The sequence below is a fragment of the Melanotaenia boesemani genome, chromosome 10 (assembly GCF_017639745.1).
Source record: "Melanotaenia boesemani isolate fMelBoe1 chromosome 10, fMelBoe1.pri, whole genome shotgun sequence".
In the NCBI taxonomy this organism is placed as follows: Eukaryota; Metazoa; Chordata; class Actinopteri; order Atheriniformes; family Melanotaeniidae; genus Melanotaenia; species Melanotaenia boesemani.
The window spans coordinates 36000627-36018260 of NC_055691.1; the positions used below are offsets into that span (position 1 = coordinate 36000627).

Below are 17634 nucleotides of genomic sequence, written 5' to 3' on the forward strand. Positions count from 1 at the left end.
AGAATAATATTCAACACATTCAGTGCAGAGAGCAGAATAAGAAGCAGAAGGGGAAGAGACTCCCTGCTGGGGGATCTAAGGAGCTGAGTGCAGGTTTGAAGCAAAAACTTTGCTAGCTATGAATAGCTATGAGTAGAGCTGCGGTAGGTAAATCTGAGGAAAAATAGAAGCTCTCTATGCAGGGATAATGTTTGCTGAATCCAAATAAAATGTTAACTCATAAAACAGTGCAATGAATGTGTAACAACAGGGAGGAAAATGTCCACAGAAAATTCACGTGTTGTGTTTTCTCTTTCATAAGTAAGACATTTTTTTTTCCTGCTAATCCTTCAGTCCTCTCTTTCTCTGCTTGACTCCTGTTCACAAGCTGGAAGACACATTTCTAGAGCTTTCGTCTTGTCTGCAGGAAGGCGGTGGTTTCCTAAATAAAGGATTTGAGATTCCTCCAAATAAGGGAAATTTGGAAAGTCCCATGAAAAGCTGAAAATATTTAGTTGAATAATTCATATTAACCCATTAAGACCTTGCCCATGAAAAAATATTAAGAAAAGTCCAATTTTTAAAATATGAGGTCTTTATTTGGCCCTTTAACAAAATGTAACAAAAAAAATGAACATTTTTTGGGGGTGATATCTACCATTTATTACCATGTGATAGTTTAAAAATATTATAATGTGGTTTTCTGCTTCTGGGTTTCTATCAGGGGACAGAAGATGAGCATCAGATTGTGCTCTACAGGATTTTGAGCAAAGTTTATACCATAAGTGGAAGCAAAATGTCTCAGAAACTGTATGTGACAAATATGTCACATCGGGCTCGTATGGGTTAAACCCGAGTGCTGCTGGAACAAGCTCAGCACCCATATACACCCATGACATGACAGAAGCATCTGAGAGGAGATTCATGAGCATGTTGAAGGTGTTCAGGGAGAGGATTTATACAGGAGCTTAACGCCTTCAAACACGTCTTCAGACACTTGTTTTATAAAAGCTCCATTTCTCCACACACTTAAACGGATCTCTTCCCAGTGAGAAATGAGGACATTAAAAGGGACATGGACATGGTGCACTCCACAAGGCCCTGCCGAGCCCTCTGAGCTGTAACATTTCACATCTGAGCTGCTCTCTTTACAAGCTCCCCTGACACTTCGATGCATCATGGGAGGGCTGTAAGGGAGGGCTGGATGGGGCAAAGTGCCATGTGTCTCAAAGCTCGACAACAGCTGTGGGCGTTTCCATAAAGAAACACACATCTCAGTGTTACAACTGCACCTTAAGGTGGAGGGAGGGTTGTTCTCTACCAGACCTCTTTCCTTCTTTCAGTTTTATAACCTCCAGCAGTGAAAAGAAGAGAGGAAAAGGGACAAGAACACAACCAAAGTGGCAACTTTTTAAAAATTTCATCATGCTTGGTCACAAATTAGCAACAGGTGTCATTTATTTGTTCTTTCTTACATGTTACTGTTGGAATATGACTCACAGGTTAGCTTGTTAGCTTTAACGTTATTCATTAATGTTTTGCCAACTAACCAAACTATTACTTTACTCTCATTGCTGCTTGAAGCTTTTAGCATCTACCAGTTAATGCCTCTTCCTTAGCAAACACGGACAGATATCTTCATAAGAGATGTCTTATAAAAGTATAATGCAGGTCATGCAGATGTAAACAGGTCTTTGAATGGTTGGAAACACTAGTATGTAGGCAGGATTATATAATAATAATGATAATAATAATAATAAAATGGTAGGATAGCCTTCACTCAAGGCTCGCCGACACGTTTGAAGAAGAAATTTTATAGAGGATATTGACTCTGCTGACCGGATGTCCTCAGACAGCTCGTTCCAGAGTTTAGGGCTTTGGACGTAAATGCTCTGTCACCTCTTCAATTGAGTCTCTGGGATAACTAAAAGCCCTCTGGCACAGGATCTCAGACTTCTGACAGGCTCATGGGTGTAAAGGTTCTAATAAATAGAAGAGTAAAACGCCACAAAGGACTTTAAAAGTCAACAGTAAAATCTTAAAATCAATTCTAAAACATACTGGGAGCCAGTGCAAAGATGCTAAAATAAGAATAATGTGCATTCTCTTCCTGGTTGTAGTTAAAAGTCTGGCGGCTGAGTTCTGGAAAATCTAGAGTCCATTATTAGATTTTTAAAAAACTGTTGCAGTAGTTTAGGAGTGAAGAGATCATGTAACATGTGAAAGCTCAGCATACCAGAATCAGTGGCTCTAATAGGTACATTTATGTATCGTCACATCATGTTTCTGAGTAATGTGACCAAGAGAATCCAAATAAACAAAATAAAGGTGGTCCTACAACTGACCCCTGAGGAACACCACATTTAACCAAAGAAAGCTGGACCTGCAGTTATTGGTTGCAACGCGAAATAGTCTAAAATATGATGAGAACCACTGTAAAGCTGTTCCAACCCTGGGCCTCAGAAGAAGATTCAACAGAACATGGTGGACTTCCGGTCTGAGTAAACGCTGGCGTAGCTGTCGCCGCTGTCGCCGCTGCTCACCGGCAAAGAAAAACAAAAAAAAATTTGAAACATCACCTGCTGTATACCTGGCCAGTAGCCTCAACGCTTTCTCTTGACAGCGACGGCGTTCTATTGTCAGCTGCCCACCTGTCAAACTGCTGACCTGTCAAACAGCCCACTGATCTACAGCTTACCCGCGGATCCCTGGCTTTCCAGCCTCACTCCCGAGAAGGATGACGTGGATTCTCCGTGTGTTGCTGTGGTTTGCAGCTGGCTGGCTCCTGCTGTCACTTGTCCAACTCCAAGCTGACGCACTGTTCCAGTACTCAGTTGCTGAACTTCTGAAGCTCCGACGCCATGTCGACGTTTTCCAGCCTCCTTCTGGTCTCCCCATTCCTCCGGAGATCTTCTTCCAGCCCTGCCGGAGGTACGTCCACCGTGGATCGCGTGGCAAGCAGCTTTACAACATCTCCGGGTCCTCAATACCGACCTTACTCACCTCACGCCGACGCTCTCCGATCATTCGCCGGGATGCTAACTGCGCCACCCTGGCTAGTTTGCCAAGGGCAGGTAACTCTGCCTGCAAAAGCAGCCACGCGACCGCCACCTTTGGTCTTCTGAACATACGCTCTCTCAACAATAAGGGCCTTTTAATAAGAGATCTTATTGTAGATCATAATCTTGACTTTTTATGCCTGACAGAGACTTGGCAGCTGCCTGATGATTTTATTTCTCTAAATGAGTCCGTCCCGCCGGGCTTTGTTTACGTCTGCCTGCCTCGTGCTTCTGGACGCGGTGGAGGTCTTGCATTGCTCCATCGTGAGAGCTGGAAAGTTGTGCCGATTCCTGCTGCTCCGGTCTTCTCCTCCTTTGAGTATTCTGCATCACTGCTGCCCGGTCCCTCTCCCACAGTCGTTACCACCGTCTACCGTCCTCCAAAATATAACAAGGATTTTTTGAATGATTTCTCCCTCCTCCTTACCCATCTTTCTTCCCTCTCCCACAACTTGATCATTCTAGGTGACTTCAATATTCATTTGGACAATCACAGTGCTCCTCTTTCCAGGGACTTCTCGTCCTGCCTGGACAGCTTTGGTCTTCATCAATACATTAATTTTCCAACCCACTGTAAAAAACATATTTTGGATTTAGTCTGCTGCTCTGGTATCGCCCCTACTGGTTGTAAATCTCATTCTGTTGCTTTTTCTGATCACCAGCTCATCACTTTTAACATCAAGGTGCAGCTGTCTAAAATTATACTCCCTCGCATCATCTCCTTTCGTAATATAAAGGACATAAACATCGAAACTTTCACATCTGATATCAATAATTTTCCCAGTGTATCTTCCTGTTGCTCACCTGATGACCTGGTTTCTTTTTATGACAAAAGTCTTCACACTCTCCTGGACATCCATGCTCCTCTGCGATCTAGATCAGTCTCCTTCACCCGCTCAGCACCCTGGTTTACTCCTGCCCTACGTCAACTGAAATCCCGCGGCCGTCAGCTGGAACGCCTTGCCAACAAAACTGGACTCACTATTCATAATAATATGTACAAGGACCACATCACTGTGTACAAGGCCGCTCTCTACTCAGCCAAATCTGCATACTACTCCAATTTAATCCATTCAAACAGTCATAACTCTAAAACCCTCTTCTCTCTTCTCACTTCCATCACTAAACCTCCTGATTCTCTTCCCCACCATATGCAATCTCACGATTTCTGCAACAAACTCATGTCTTTTTTCATTTCCAAAATCACAGATATCCATACACACCTCACTTCAACTGGAGCTGCAGTCGCTGGAGGTGACCCCACTACCTCCTTCCCATCTCTTACAACCACTTTTTCTAGTTTTGACCTTCCCTCAGTCCAAACCATCTCTGACATTATCCATAAATCCAAACCTTCCACATGTCACCTTGATCCACTTCCCTCCATCCTGGTTAAATCCTGCTGCTCCTCACTTGCGCCTCTCATTACCAAAATCATCCACTCTTCATTGAGTTCTGGTTTGGTCCCTTCTTCACTCAAATCTGCCTCAGTCACGCCCATTCTGAAGAAACCTGGCCTGGACCCAACCAACTTCATCAACCTTCGTCCCATATCCAATCTCCCCTTCATTTCCAAAATTTTAGAAAAATCTGTTGCCTTTCAACTTCATAATCATCTGCTGTCCAACAATATTTATGAGCAGTTTCAATCTGGCTTCCGTCCCCTCCACAGCACCGAGACTGCACTTATCAAAATTTCTGATGACCTACTCATGGCTTCCGACTCTGGACTGCTTTCCATCCTCATTCTCCTGGACCTCACAGCAGCCTTTGATACCATTTCTCACGCTACTCTTCTAAGTCGACTCTCATTTCTTGGCATCACTCACACCCCAATAGCCTGGTTTACTTCATATCTCTCTGATCGAACACAGTTCATACAACTCAAATCTCATAAATCTATTTCCTACCCCGTTTCCGCTGGAGTGCCCCAAGGTTCTGTACTGGGCCCCCTCCTTTTTATCATCTACATACTCCCACTCGGCCACATCCTTCGTAAATATAATATCAATTTCCACTGCTACGCGGACGACACCCAGCTCTACCTCTCAACTCAACCATCTGCCTCGCTCCCGCCAACCGCCCTCACCCTCTGTCTTGAAGAAATCCAGTCTTGGTTCTCATCCAACTTTCTAAAACTAAACAGCTCTAAAACGGAAGTCCTCTTGGTAGGCACACCTCACACCCTATCCAAAGCCAATAAATGTTTCATTACTCTTGATAACTCAACTGTCCTCCCCTCCCCTCAGGTTAAGAGCTTGGGTGTCGTCCTCGACAGCACATTGTCCTTCCAGTCTCACATTAATAACATCACCCGGTCCGCCTATTTCCACCTACGTAATATTTCTCGTCTCCGTCCTTCCCTCACTTCCCAAACTACTGCCATTCTAGTTCACAGCCTGATCACATCCCGCATTGACTACTGCAATTCACTTCTTTTTGGCCTCCCCAATAAGTCCCTCCAGAAGCTGCAGCTCCTCCAAAACTCTGCCGCACGTGTTATCACTCGGACCCCCATTGCTCATCATATCACTCCCATCTTGCAACAACTCCACTGGCTCCCCATCAAACAAAGGATCATCTACAAAATACTGATCATCACTTTTAAGGCACTCCATAACTTGGCTCCATCTTACATCTCTGATCTCCTTCATCCACACACCCCTTCCCGCACACTGCGTTCCTCCCATACCCATCAGCTTTCCGTTCCCCCGGCACGTCTGGCAACAATGGGGAGCAGGGCGTTTAGTCGCTCGGCTCCTCATCTCTGGAATTCCCTCCCTCCTGATCTCCGTACAGTGGACTCCTTCCTTCTCTTCAAATCCAGACTCAAAACTCATCTGTTCAGACAGTCTTATCCCCCTTAAGTCCATATACATCTTTCCACAGTGTTTCCTTCCCCTATCACTTATTCTGTTTTGTGCTTTTAATGTTTTGCTTACTTTTAATGTCTTATGTTTGTACAGTGTCCTTGGGTGCTTTGATAAGGCGCTTTTTTTAAAATAAAATGTATTATTATTATTATTATTATTAACATTAGTGACACCCCCCACCATGTGTTCCGATATTAAATGTGGTTTGAGTCATAACTTCGCTGTTTATGTGTTAATGTGTAAAAAAACGTGTTAATTTCACTGAATAATGTCTTTGTATTAATGTGTTAATTTCGACAGCCCTAACTGAAATCCCAAATTAATTTAAGAAATGTAGGCGATGTATTTCTACAATGATCAGGAGACCCCCAGAAACTATTTTACAACCTTTGTGGTGGTTGCATTTTACTTTCCTGCAGATATCACATTTTATTTTTATGGTTATTGCAGATGCAAAACTCAAATCATATTTCTTGTCCTTACGTTGTAAAAAAAAATCCTTAGCGAAGTTATGGTACCCTTTTTCATTTTGTTGTTCTTTTGATCGATCTTCAGCTTCTGTTTAATAAAAACAAACTATTTTACTGAGATTAGTTTAGTTACAGTTAATCTGTCAATTTCTAGCAAGTCTGTCAGTTAAAAAAATGTTAACCCTTTTACACATAAATACATCAATGAAATAAAATGACACTTGTCATCCCATTCCTGGTCTTTAAAGGGTTAAATTAAATGTAGCACAAATCAAAGAACAGTTAATCAATCTACACTACTGTTCAAAAGTTTGGGGTCATTTCCCTATTGAATCCCATGGCAAAGTGACCCCAAACTTTTGAATGGTAGTGTAAGTAATTACTATTCTCCTCAAATGATCTCCAAATCAAATTAACAACAAACAACCTGCACATCCAGTTTCAGACAACATGCCTCAGAGTGCCACGATCATGGAGTTAATCAGAAGTCCTTCCAGCCAGGAGAGATCCGGCTGTTTGGCTGTGTGTCCTGAAGAAATGCAACATGTCCATTAGCCCTAACTGACTCTGACCTTTTACCTCCCTGGAGGGGAAAACAAATACACTCTTCACACATCCTGTGAAGCTGCATGTGAGTGACAAGGGAATTAACAAGAAGACAGCACTCAGTGGAAGATGAATTAGAGAAAAAAGAGGGAATGTTTCTCACCAGTGGATGTGTGAACTCAGGGGCGTGGTCATTCTTATCCGTGATGGTGATGGTAGCCGTTGCTGTTCCTGTTAGACCCACTTCACTTCCCGCCATGTCCTTAGCAACGATTTCCAACTCGTATGTTGTGGTTGGCAGGGTCTAGGAAAGAAATAAAATAAACAAAACAGATGAAATTATAGATGTGTACAAATAGATGCAAATATAAAAACAGCATAGAGATGGAAAAAATAGCAGTACAGTCTTTTTATGTAAAAATTAGAAATCCATAGGCAGTCCAGTTTTCTTGTGGTTCAGCTAATCTTCTTTTCTTTCACATCATGAAGCAATCATACTTATATAATCATCAGCAATTAATTTACTCAGAGGAAAAACGCAAAGAAAGCACAATTATCTAAACGTTTTATATTACCATCAAAGCCTTTTACAAAGCTTGAAAGCTTAATTGTCTCAACAGCTCACTTGAGGTCTGACAATCTGACATCAGTCTGACTGGATAAAGGCAGCTGCAAATCAGACTGATCCTGGCTATCCCATCATCATCATCATCATCATCATCATGTGACTAAAGAGCACTGATGTTACATGTCATGTTATTGGAAAGTACAGGCTGAAAAATAATAGCTTAAATCATTTGTATTCAAATGCTTTACTACTTGTGTTCTAGAAGTTGTAATTCCCACTCTGTTTCCTTCTATACTGTCTTTTGTGCGCATGATGTTTGTAAGTCAGATCTTGCTCTGGTGCTTAAAAACTGGATGGCAGAAAATTTGCTTCATCTTGTTCTCGTCTGTAGACAGTAGAGCCTCTCGGCCACCTTGCCTCTTGTGTTAAACCTTCAGTTAGGAACCTCGGGAACAACTCTGGTCGCTGGATGCTCATCTTACATCTCTGGTTTGCTCCTGTTTTTATCTGTTAAAAATATTGCCAAACTGAGTCAGATGGTGTCTCGCTGAGTTGGAAATGATCCTGCATGGTTTTACTTGTCCCCATAGACTCCCATGTTATTTATTTATTTTTTTTTTTTCTTTTTTAACCTGTCTTGTACAGCATCGTTGCAAACAGAATGATTGTCTGGCTGCTGTCTGGTGCTGGGCAATTTTACTCTATCAAGCAGGGATTTATACTACATGTATAAAGTCCCTCTTGATGAAAAACTTTATTAAATCAGACTCTTAATGCTGGACTCGACCGGAGGGGACAGAGAGAGAGAGAGAGAAAAGAAAGTAGAGAGAAGAGGGAGGGGAGAGAGAGGGACAGAAAGGGTGTGGGGAGTGCGGGTGGGGACTTGAAACATCATACAGAAGACCATGTAATCCATACTACTTACAACATATATAGCTACGATCATCCTAGCCAGTAGGTCATTACACAACTAGTTGATAATAGTAACAATAATAATAATAAGAGTAAGAGTAATAATAATAATAAGAACAGAAATAATTAAAAAAAGAAACAAAATATGATAATAGATATAAGTGAAACTGCTGTATTCAAGAACACGCGCAGAGAAACCTGTGTGGATGTGTTGGAGAACTCGGTCACACGGCGACGCAAAGACTGTGTGGAGACGTTCAGGAAGGAGTGACCATCTCCTTCCACTCCTCCATTTATCCTCCCACGCATACACCATTCAACCCTCACATACTCTGTCCTCCCACACACACACACCATCCATCCTTCCACACACACACCATCCTTCCTCCCACACACTCACCATCCTTCCACCATACACTCTCCCACACCTATCCCATCCTCCCACACACACATCATCCCTCCACCACTCATCCTCCCACACATACACCATCCTCCCTCTCACACACCATTCATCCACCTTCACACCTCCTATACACACACACACACACACCTTCCTTCCACTACCCATCCTCCCACACATACATCATTCTCCTACACCAAACATCCACCTTCACGTACCCCATCCTCCCACACACACACACCACCCCTCCATCACCCACTCTCCCAAACATACACCACTCCCCCACACACACACCATCCTCCCTCCCATACACCATCCATCCTCCCGCACACACACCATCCTTCCACCATCCATCCTCCCACACACTCCCCCATCCCTGCACCATACATTCTCCCACACATACCCCATCCTCCCACACATACATCATCCCTCCACCATTCATCCTCCCACACCCACACCACCCCCCCTCCCACACACCACGCATCCACCTCCACACACCCCACCCTCCCACACACCATCCCTCCACCACCCATCCCCCCACACCCACACCACTCTCCCACCCCCCCCCCCAACACACACACACACAAACACCATCCCCCCACCACCATCCTCCCGCCACCCCACGCCACGGGGGGACAGCCCCAGCCAGGAGGCGAGGAGACACGAGCCAGGCCCCCAACCCCCCACCCCGCCCCCGCCCCCCCACTCCCCACCCCCAAAACAGCACCTTCCCCCCAGGGCCAGCAGCCAAAACCCCCCGGGACAGCCCGCCTACGCCCCGGGCCATCCATGGAGACAGGGGCGCTTGAAGACCCCATCCCCCCTCCCTCCCCCACTAGTGATGGAATATATTATGTGCTGTTTGCAATTAAAAAAAGAGGGTTAAAATTGGGGGGCAGTAACTGCACTGAGGAGGGGGTGGGGCCACCTGAGCAGTCCCACCCACCTGACCTCGCATGTTCCACCCCCCAAAACGTGTTTGTATGTTGCAAATGTTATTTGTGCTCAGTGACTAAGTGGAATTAAAAGCTGGGAGGCATGCTGCCGCTCGGCGAAGCAACAGGGCCACTATGATGACCCCCCTGCCCCGCCCAGCGCAACAAGCACACCTCCCACAGCCCTACCTGTGTATGTAGTGAAGAGTGGGGGAGGGGAGGGGTCAGGAGATGTAGGTCCAGAGGGGAGTAAGCCTCCCCCCTGGAAGACGACCCGCCAGTGGCTTAGGGCGCCCCCGTCCCCCGCCGGCCCCGAAGGGCGTCACAGGCCCGGAGCAGGCACCCCAACCCAGGCACGCCACGAACCCCCCCCCAGGGGCCAGCCACCAGCCCAAGGGGCCACTTTCCTCTTTCTGAGTGGGAGGGGGGCGAGGCAAAGGAAGGGAACCCCAGGCCCACGCCCCCAACACCCGGCCAGGGCGCCCCCCAGAGGACACGTCCTAACCCCCTGCAAACGCACACACTTTTTTTTATTTTTTTTTTTTACCCCAGCCACTCACACACCCTCTCACACACCTCTATACACCAACACCTCAATACGTGCACATACCTCCACACACACACTTCACGCACATACCTATAAACACACACACCGGTGCCCACATACACACACACTCTCATACCCCTCCATACACATACACCACTACACACGCACTCACATACATACCTGCATATACACACAAGCACCTCCATACATACTCACGCCTCCACCCACTCCTTCACTCCTCCACACACACCTCGACCTCCACGTGCACACACTCATATATACACACCTTCACACACACCCACACACATCCCACATAGACCTCCACACACACACCCGCACACCACTCACACACACATACACGCACACACCTAGACCTTCATACACACCCACACACACATACAGCACACACATCCCTCTACACCCACCCACACACCCGCATACCTACAGACACACACACACACACACACCCACCTATATACAAACACACCCCCACCCAGGTTCCGGGGCTGCGACCAAGCACCAGGGCACGGACCAACCCCCAGCACGGCACATCCGGACGGGCCCAGCCCCCCCCCAGCAGCGGCAGACCCCCCACCCCCAGGAGAGGGGGGAGACCCGACACCCCAGAGCCCGGGGCCCCCACCCGGCCCACCCCGGGCCCGACCGGCCACCCGGCCAGGGGCCGACGAACACCGACCCAGGCACCCCGGCAGCCACCCCCCACCGCCACGAGGCAGTCCCACCCCGGGGCCCACCCAATGCCGCCCGCCCAGACCGGAACCCCCAGCCGACCCAGCAGCGGAGCAGCCGAGATCCCCACCCAGGAGACAACCGGAGACCCGAAGCCACCAGGGACCCCCCACCCATATCCACCCCCATCCCAGCGAAGCCGCAATCCTCCACCTACATTAGGTGATGTAGCCAGTCACAGGGGACCAGAGGGAATGAAAGTCATCTGATTGGTTCCTGGAGGAGGCAGACATTGTCTCAATGCTGATGTGATCTAACAGGAGATTTCTAAACTGCTGGATAGACAAATTATTCTTATCTTTCCAGTTCACAAGGATAGTTTTCTTTGCGATGCATAAGACTGCGAGGACCAAGTTTATGGAGTGTATTCCTATGTTAGTGTCACCCAGGTCGCCCAGTAGGCAAAGTGTGGGGTTTGCAGAAAAACTGGTTTTAAACCATTTTGAGAGATCTTCACACACCTTAATCCAGAACCTTTGGACAGGTGTGCAGGTGTCTGAGTAAAAAAATCCCTGGATCGTCGTCAGAATGCTGCTGCAGTATTCTCACATCTCCCGTCGTTCATCCAGCTGCACTCGCTAATTTATTTTAAATGTTTGGTTTTAACACATAGGGCATTTCATGGTCAAGCACCAGTTTATGTCAGGGAACTTCTGCAGCCATGCGTCCCCAGCAGGTCCCTGAGGTCATGTGATCTAGTCGCTCCAGCTCTCTGGAACTCCTTCCTTTGAGCCTGGGCTGTGATTTCATTTAAGAAGCAGCTAAAAACCATCTTTTTAACCTGACCTTGCTTAGTTTTTGTTGTGTTTTACATTTTCTTGTTTCTTGTATCTCTTTGTGAAGCACTATGTAATTTTTATCTTGATAGGTTCTATAGAAATTACATTTTATTTACTTTTTTACTTTTGTTGTGTGGTTGTGGAGCGCACACATAAAAAAAGGCTTCACTCTGCAACAACTCAGCCAGATTTATTCATTTGACTAGAGCTTGCTTAGCTCTATCTACACAAGTCTATGGTTTCTAGACATAACCAAAGATGTTCCCATGATTCTTTAATTACGTTTATCTTTAATCTGGGATGTCCTTGAACAAGAATCACAAGATTCCAACCTCTTGGGCCAGTTTTCTGCAGGTTTTCAATGTATCCCTGCTTCACCACAACTTCCCACCTGGTGAAGAAGCCCAACAACAGCTCTTCCTCCTCAGTAAGGTGAAGGGGACGGGACTCTCTTCTCAGCTGCTGGTGAACTTCTACAAAGCCTCCATGGAGAGCATCGTGTGTCTCAGTGGGGTACGGCAGCTGCACAGGACAAGAGGAGCTTAGCCCGGGTGGTGAGGACAGCTCAGGGGATTGTGGGCTGCCGTCTACTGGACGGCTGTGGCTCAGGCGATAGAGCGGGTCGTCCGATGACTGTAAAGGTTTGCGGTTCAATTCCCACTCCCTCAGTCATCTGTCGTTGTGTCCTTGGGCACTTGCCTCCAGTGTTGGCATTGCTGGTGAATGAATGTGGATGAATGTTTGGTGATGGTCGGAGAGGCCGTAGGCGCAGATTGGCAGCCACGTTTCTGTAGCTTAGCTTCACCAGGTATGAGTGAGGAGTGAAGCCTTTCTCCTAGTTTTCGCCCCCATTTTCACACCTGAACCGGCTTTGGTGCCGTGTGGACATAGCCTCAGAGACACTCACACCATCTCTACAGTAGAACAGATTCTAAAAGTGTAGTTTCTAGGCTTTCAAACACACGGAAATCTTAAAATATCTGAAGAACATGTGGCCATTTGAATGTTGACGGTTCTCAACCTAACTGTGAGAGTTCAGGTCTCACGTTTCTCTTGTGAAAATGAAATTTATCCGTTAAAAGGGACAGATCTATTTTTACATGAACACTACATGAATAAAACCCATTATGTTTGACATAAAGTGAATATATAATGTGTTTATGATGCTAATATTCTTGGTTTTTCATCTGCCTTTGCCTTTTATCTTCCAAAATCATACCTGGGCTTTGAATGGAGAACCTTTATTAACTATTCTGATTAGGAGTCATGTCAGCTTTGTACTTTTTTTGTCTTGACCCCAACATGCAGCTAGATTAGGGGTATGAGAAAGTACACAATATTTAAAACATGGAAATAAGAGTTTCTGTAAGACATTTTAGTTTTTTCTTTAATAAAGAGTAAAGTTTACAAGAATACCCAGAGACAACGAGTAGTACTCTTCCTGAAATGTAAAAAATGCTGCAACCTTGACTGTAGCTGTATGCCCTACAAGCCTGACATTTATTTTACATCACCTGGAGGAGGTAACTAAATCAGTTAGACCGGAAGACTGGAGCCAGAGCAAGAACAGAGCAGGGAATCAAGTTAAATAGATGCTGCATCTGCTGATGTTTGGATGGAAGGGAGAACGGATACATTCATGGTTAATGCTACAAAATATTGGAGAGGGTGGTGTTCAGTTTTAGAAACATTCAATCTTTTGATGTGAAGGCAGAGCAGATGTAAAATTATTTATTATTTATTTTTATCATTTCCCACCTAAAATGTCCACATTTCAAAGGGTTTCACACTGTAGCTCACCAAATTCAATTTGTCTTACAGCAGGTTTGTTCACAACTGCTTAAACTAAAATATTTTCTATATATTTACAACACAAAATGAGCAAAGGTCAGGCTGAAAATCAAATAATAGTAAAATTCCTCTTTTAGAAAACAGTGGAAACAAGCTAAATGCCCCTCAGAGGTTTAGTCATAAGATTCTACATTTTTCCACTCTTTATGATTCAATTAGAGGATGGCTTTCCTTAAACTGGAGAGCAAACAGCAAAATTACATGTCCAGTCCATTTTCTGGTCTGCCAGGATTTGCAATCTATAAAACAACAGGAGAATATACACATAGTGGTATTCATCGTGATCATAGCAGCAATAATAATTGTTTCATATAATTCAGCCAAGAGAAATGTTAAGTCTAAATAACATGGGAATGGGGGGCAAAGCCAATATTTTTTTAAGAGTTGCAATTCTTTTGCCCAGCTGAGGGTGTTAACTGCCACATGGAACATAAGGTGCATCCATCTATTTTACTAAAAAAAGCTGTAAGAGGTCTCTCTTGCCTCTAAGATTCACCTTGGTGTACATGTGTGGTTCTCTTCCCATCGTCCGCTGGTACAAACCAGAAAAAAATGCACCCGCTGGAAAACACACTTATGAAACAATAATGCTGCCATTTTCTAGTCTGGATGAAAAATAACAGCATACAGACTAGGAAAAACAGAACAACTCATGGAAAATTCTCTTTATGTAGGAGATAATCACAGGAATTCATCATGAGTCTGTCGTTTTACAGCATTATTTAGTAGAAAGGAAGTTGATGAAGCGGCATTGAAATGGTTCAACATGCTGGACTAGAACAGAAATGTGAAAGTGTGTATCTCCCTGAGTTGCATTTACATTTACAGCTAGGCCTAGAAACATTTGGACAATAACACAATGGCTCTGTATGCCACCTCATTGGGTGTGAAATGAAACAACTGAGATGTAATTAAAGTGCAGACTTTGAGGTTTAATTAAAGAGGTTGAAAAGCATTTAGGAATTGCAACCATTTTATGTGAAATCTTCTAATTTTTACACAATCAACATTACTGTAATTTTTTAAAATTTATTTATTTTGTTTAATGCATGCTGAGACTCCTTTACAAGTAATAAAGTCTTGAACCATGAACATCACCAAACACTGGCTTTCCTCCTGAAGTCGGGAACCATGAACATCACCAAACACAGGCTTTCCTCCTGAGGTCGGGAACCATGAACATCACCAAACACAGGCTTTCCTCCTGAGGTCGGGAACCATGAACATCACCAAACACTGGCTTTCCTCCTGAAGTCGGGAACCATGAACATCACCAAACACAGGCTTTCCTCCTGAAGTCGGGAACCATGAACATCACCAAACACCGGCTTTCCTCCTGAAGTCGAGAACCATGAACATCACCAAACACAGGCTTTCCTCCTGAAGTCGAGAACCATGAACATCACCAAACACAGGCTTTCCTCCTGAAGTCGGGAACCATGAACATCACCAAACACAGGCTTTCCTCCTGAAGTCGAGAACCATGAACATCACCAAACACAGGCTTTCCTCCTGAAGTCGGGAACCATGAACATTACCAAACACAGGCTTTCCTCCTGAAGTCGGGAACCATGAACATCACCAAACACAGGCTTTCCTCCTGAAGTCGGGAACCATGAACATCACCAAACACAGGCTTTCCTCCTGAAGTCGGGAACCATGAACATCACCAAACACTGGCTTTTCTCCTGAAGTCGGGAACCATGAACATCACCAAACACAGGCTTTCCTCCTGAAGTCGGGAACCATGAACATCACCAAACACAGGCTTTCCTCCTGAAGTCGAGAACCATGAACATCACCAAACACTGGCTTTCCTCCTGAAGTCGGGAACCATGAACATCACCAAACACAGGCTTTCCTCCTGAAGTCGGGAACCATGAACATCACCAAACACGGGCTTTTCTCCTGAAGTCGGGAACCATGAACATCACCAAACACAGGCTTTCCTCCTGAAGTCGGGAACCATGAACATCACCAAACACAGGCTTTCCTCCTGAAGTCGGGAACCATGAACATCACCAAACACAGGCTTTCCTCCTGAAGTCGGGAACCATGAACATCACCAAACACTGGCTTTCCTCCTGAAGTCGGGAACCATGAACATCACCAAACACAGGCTTTCCTCCTGAAGTCGGGAACCATGAACATCACCAAACACAGGCTTTCCTCCTGAAGTCGGGAACCATGAACATCACCAAACACTGGCTTTCCTCCTGAAGTCGGGAACCATGAACATCACCAAACACAGGCTTTCCTCCTGAAGTCGGGAACCATGAACATCACCAAACACAGGCTTTCCTCCTGAAGTCGGGAACCATGAACATCACCAAACACTGGCTTTCCTCCTGAAGTCGGGAACCATGAACATCACCAAACACAGGCTTTCCTCCTGAAGTCGGGAACCATGAACATCACCAAACACAGGCTTTCCTCCTGAAGTCGGGAACCATGAACATCACCAAACACTGGCTTTCGTCCTGAAGTCGAGAACCATGAACATCACCAAACACTGGCTTTCCTCCTGAAGTCGAGAACCATGAACATCACCAAACACAGGCTTTCCTCCTGAAGTCGGGAACCAGGAACATCACCAAACACAGGCTTTCCTCCTGAAGTCGGGAACCATGAACATCACCAAACACTGGCTTTCCTCCTGAAGTCGGGAACCATGAACATCACCAAACACAGGCTTTCCTCCTGAAGTCGGGAACCATGAACATCACCAAACACTGGCTTTCTTCCTGAAGTCGAGAACCATGAACATCACCAAACACAGGCTTTCCTCCTGAAGTCGGGAACCATGAACATCACCAAACACTGGCTTTCCTCCTGAAGTCGGGAACCATGAACATCACCAAACACTGGCTTTCCTCCTGAAGTCGGGAACCATGAACATCACCAAACACAGGCTTTCCTCCTGAAGTCGGGAACCATGAACATCACCAAACACTGGCTTTCCTCCTGAAGTCGGGAACCATGAACATCACCAAACACAGGCTTTCCTCCTGGAGTCGGGAACCATGAACATCACCAAACACTGGCTTTCCTGCTTTGTGATTCTTCGATCAAACTTTACTGCAGCTGTCTTCAGTTGTTGCTTTTCACTGGGTTACAGGATAAATCTCTATGACCTCAGATTTCATCCTGCTGTTTCTGTCTGCTGCCACATCATCAATAAACACCAGTGATCCAGAGCTGTTGGAAGCCATGCATGCCCATACCATCTAACTGCCTCCACCATGTTTACAGGAGATGTGGTGTACATCAGATTATGAGCTGTTACCAGTCTGCTCCACATTTCCTTCCTTCCATCATTCTGGTCCAGTGTCATCTGGCCACAGAGTGCTGTTGAAGGACTGAGTCGGCTTCTTTAGATGCCTTGTGCTAAAGTCTAATCTGGACTTTCTCTGGTTGAGGCTGATTAACGGTTTGCACCGTGGGCTGAACCCTCTGTATTTGCCAGATGAAATCTTCTCTTTATGGTAGAGTTAGAAACTGATACACCTGCTTGCTGGAGAGTGTTCTTCACTTTGGTGGATGCTGTGAAGGGGTTTTTCATCACTATGGAAACAATCCTGCAAACATCCACCTCTGTTGTCTTCCATGGCCTCTTCCAGACCTTTCTGAGTTCCCAAGTATACAAGTGTCCTCTCTTTCTCTCAGAATGTACTAAACTCTTAATTTAGGCGCTCCTAGCATTTCTACTATCTCTCAGATGGATTTATCCCTTTCTCCATCCTAGGATGGTCTGTTTCACGTCCATTGAGCTCCTTTGACTGCATATTGTGGGTTCACTGCAGCAGATTACAGATGTCCCACCTAGAATCAGCTCCAGACCTTTTACCTGCTTGACTGATGATGGATTAATGAGGGAACAGTTCATGAAGACATGAAATAGCTTTAAAGTTAACTGTCCAATCACTTTTGGTCCTTGAAAAGAGGCAGCCACATATTAAAGCTAT

General features: G+C 45.4%; 1 protein-coding gene and 1 long non-coding RNA gene across 3 annotated transcripts in view; both read right to left on the minus strand.

The window, feature by feature from the left end:
* cdh13 (cadherin 13, H-cadherin (heart)) overlaps positions 1-17634 on the minus strand; it is a 425435-nt gene that overhangs the window by 97722 nt on the left and 310079 nt on the right. For both annotated transcript variants that reach the window (XM_041996695.1, XM_041996696.1), the window contains exon 9: positions 7091-7231. In XM_041996695.1, coding sequence (XP_041852629.1) covers positions 7091-7231 — 141 coding nt within the window. The remainder of the gene's footprint in view (positions 1-7090; positions 7232-17634) is intronic.
* Positions 721-3110, minus strand: LOC121647353. The gene is made up of 3 exons (XR_006011834.1): positions 2537-3110; positions 1070-1080; positions 721-732 (listed from the first exon to the last, which is right to left on the minus strand). It is a non-coding gene; the product is annotated as an uncharacterized LOC121647353 (long non-coding RNA).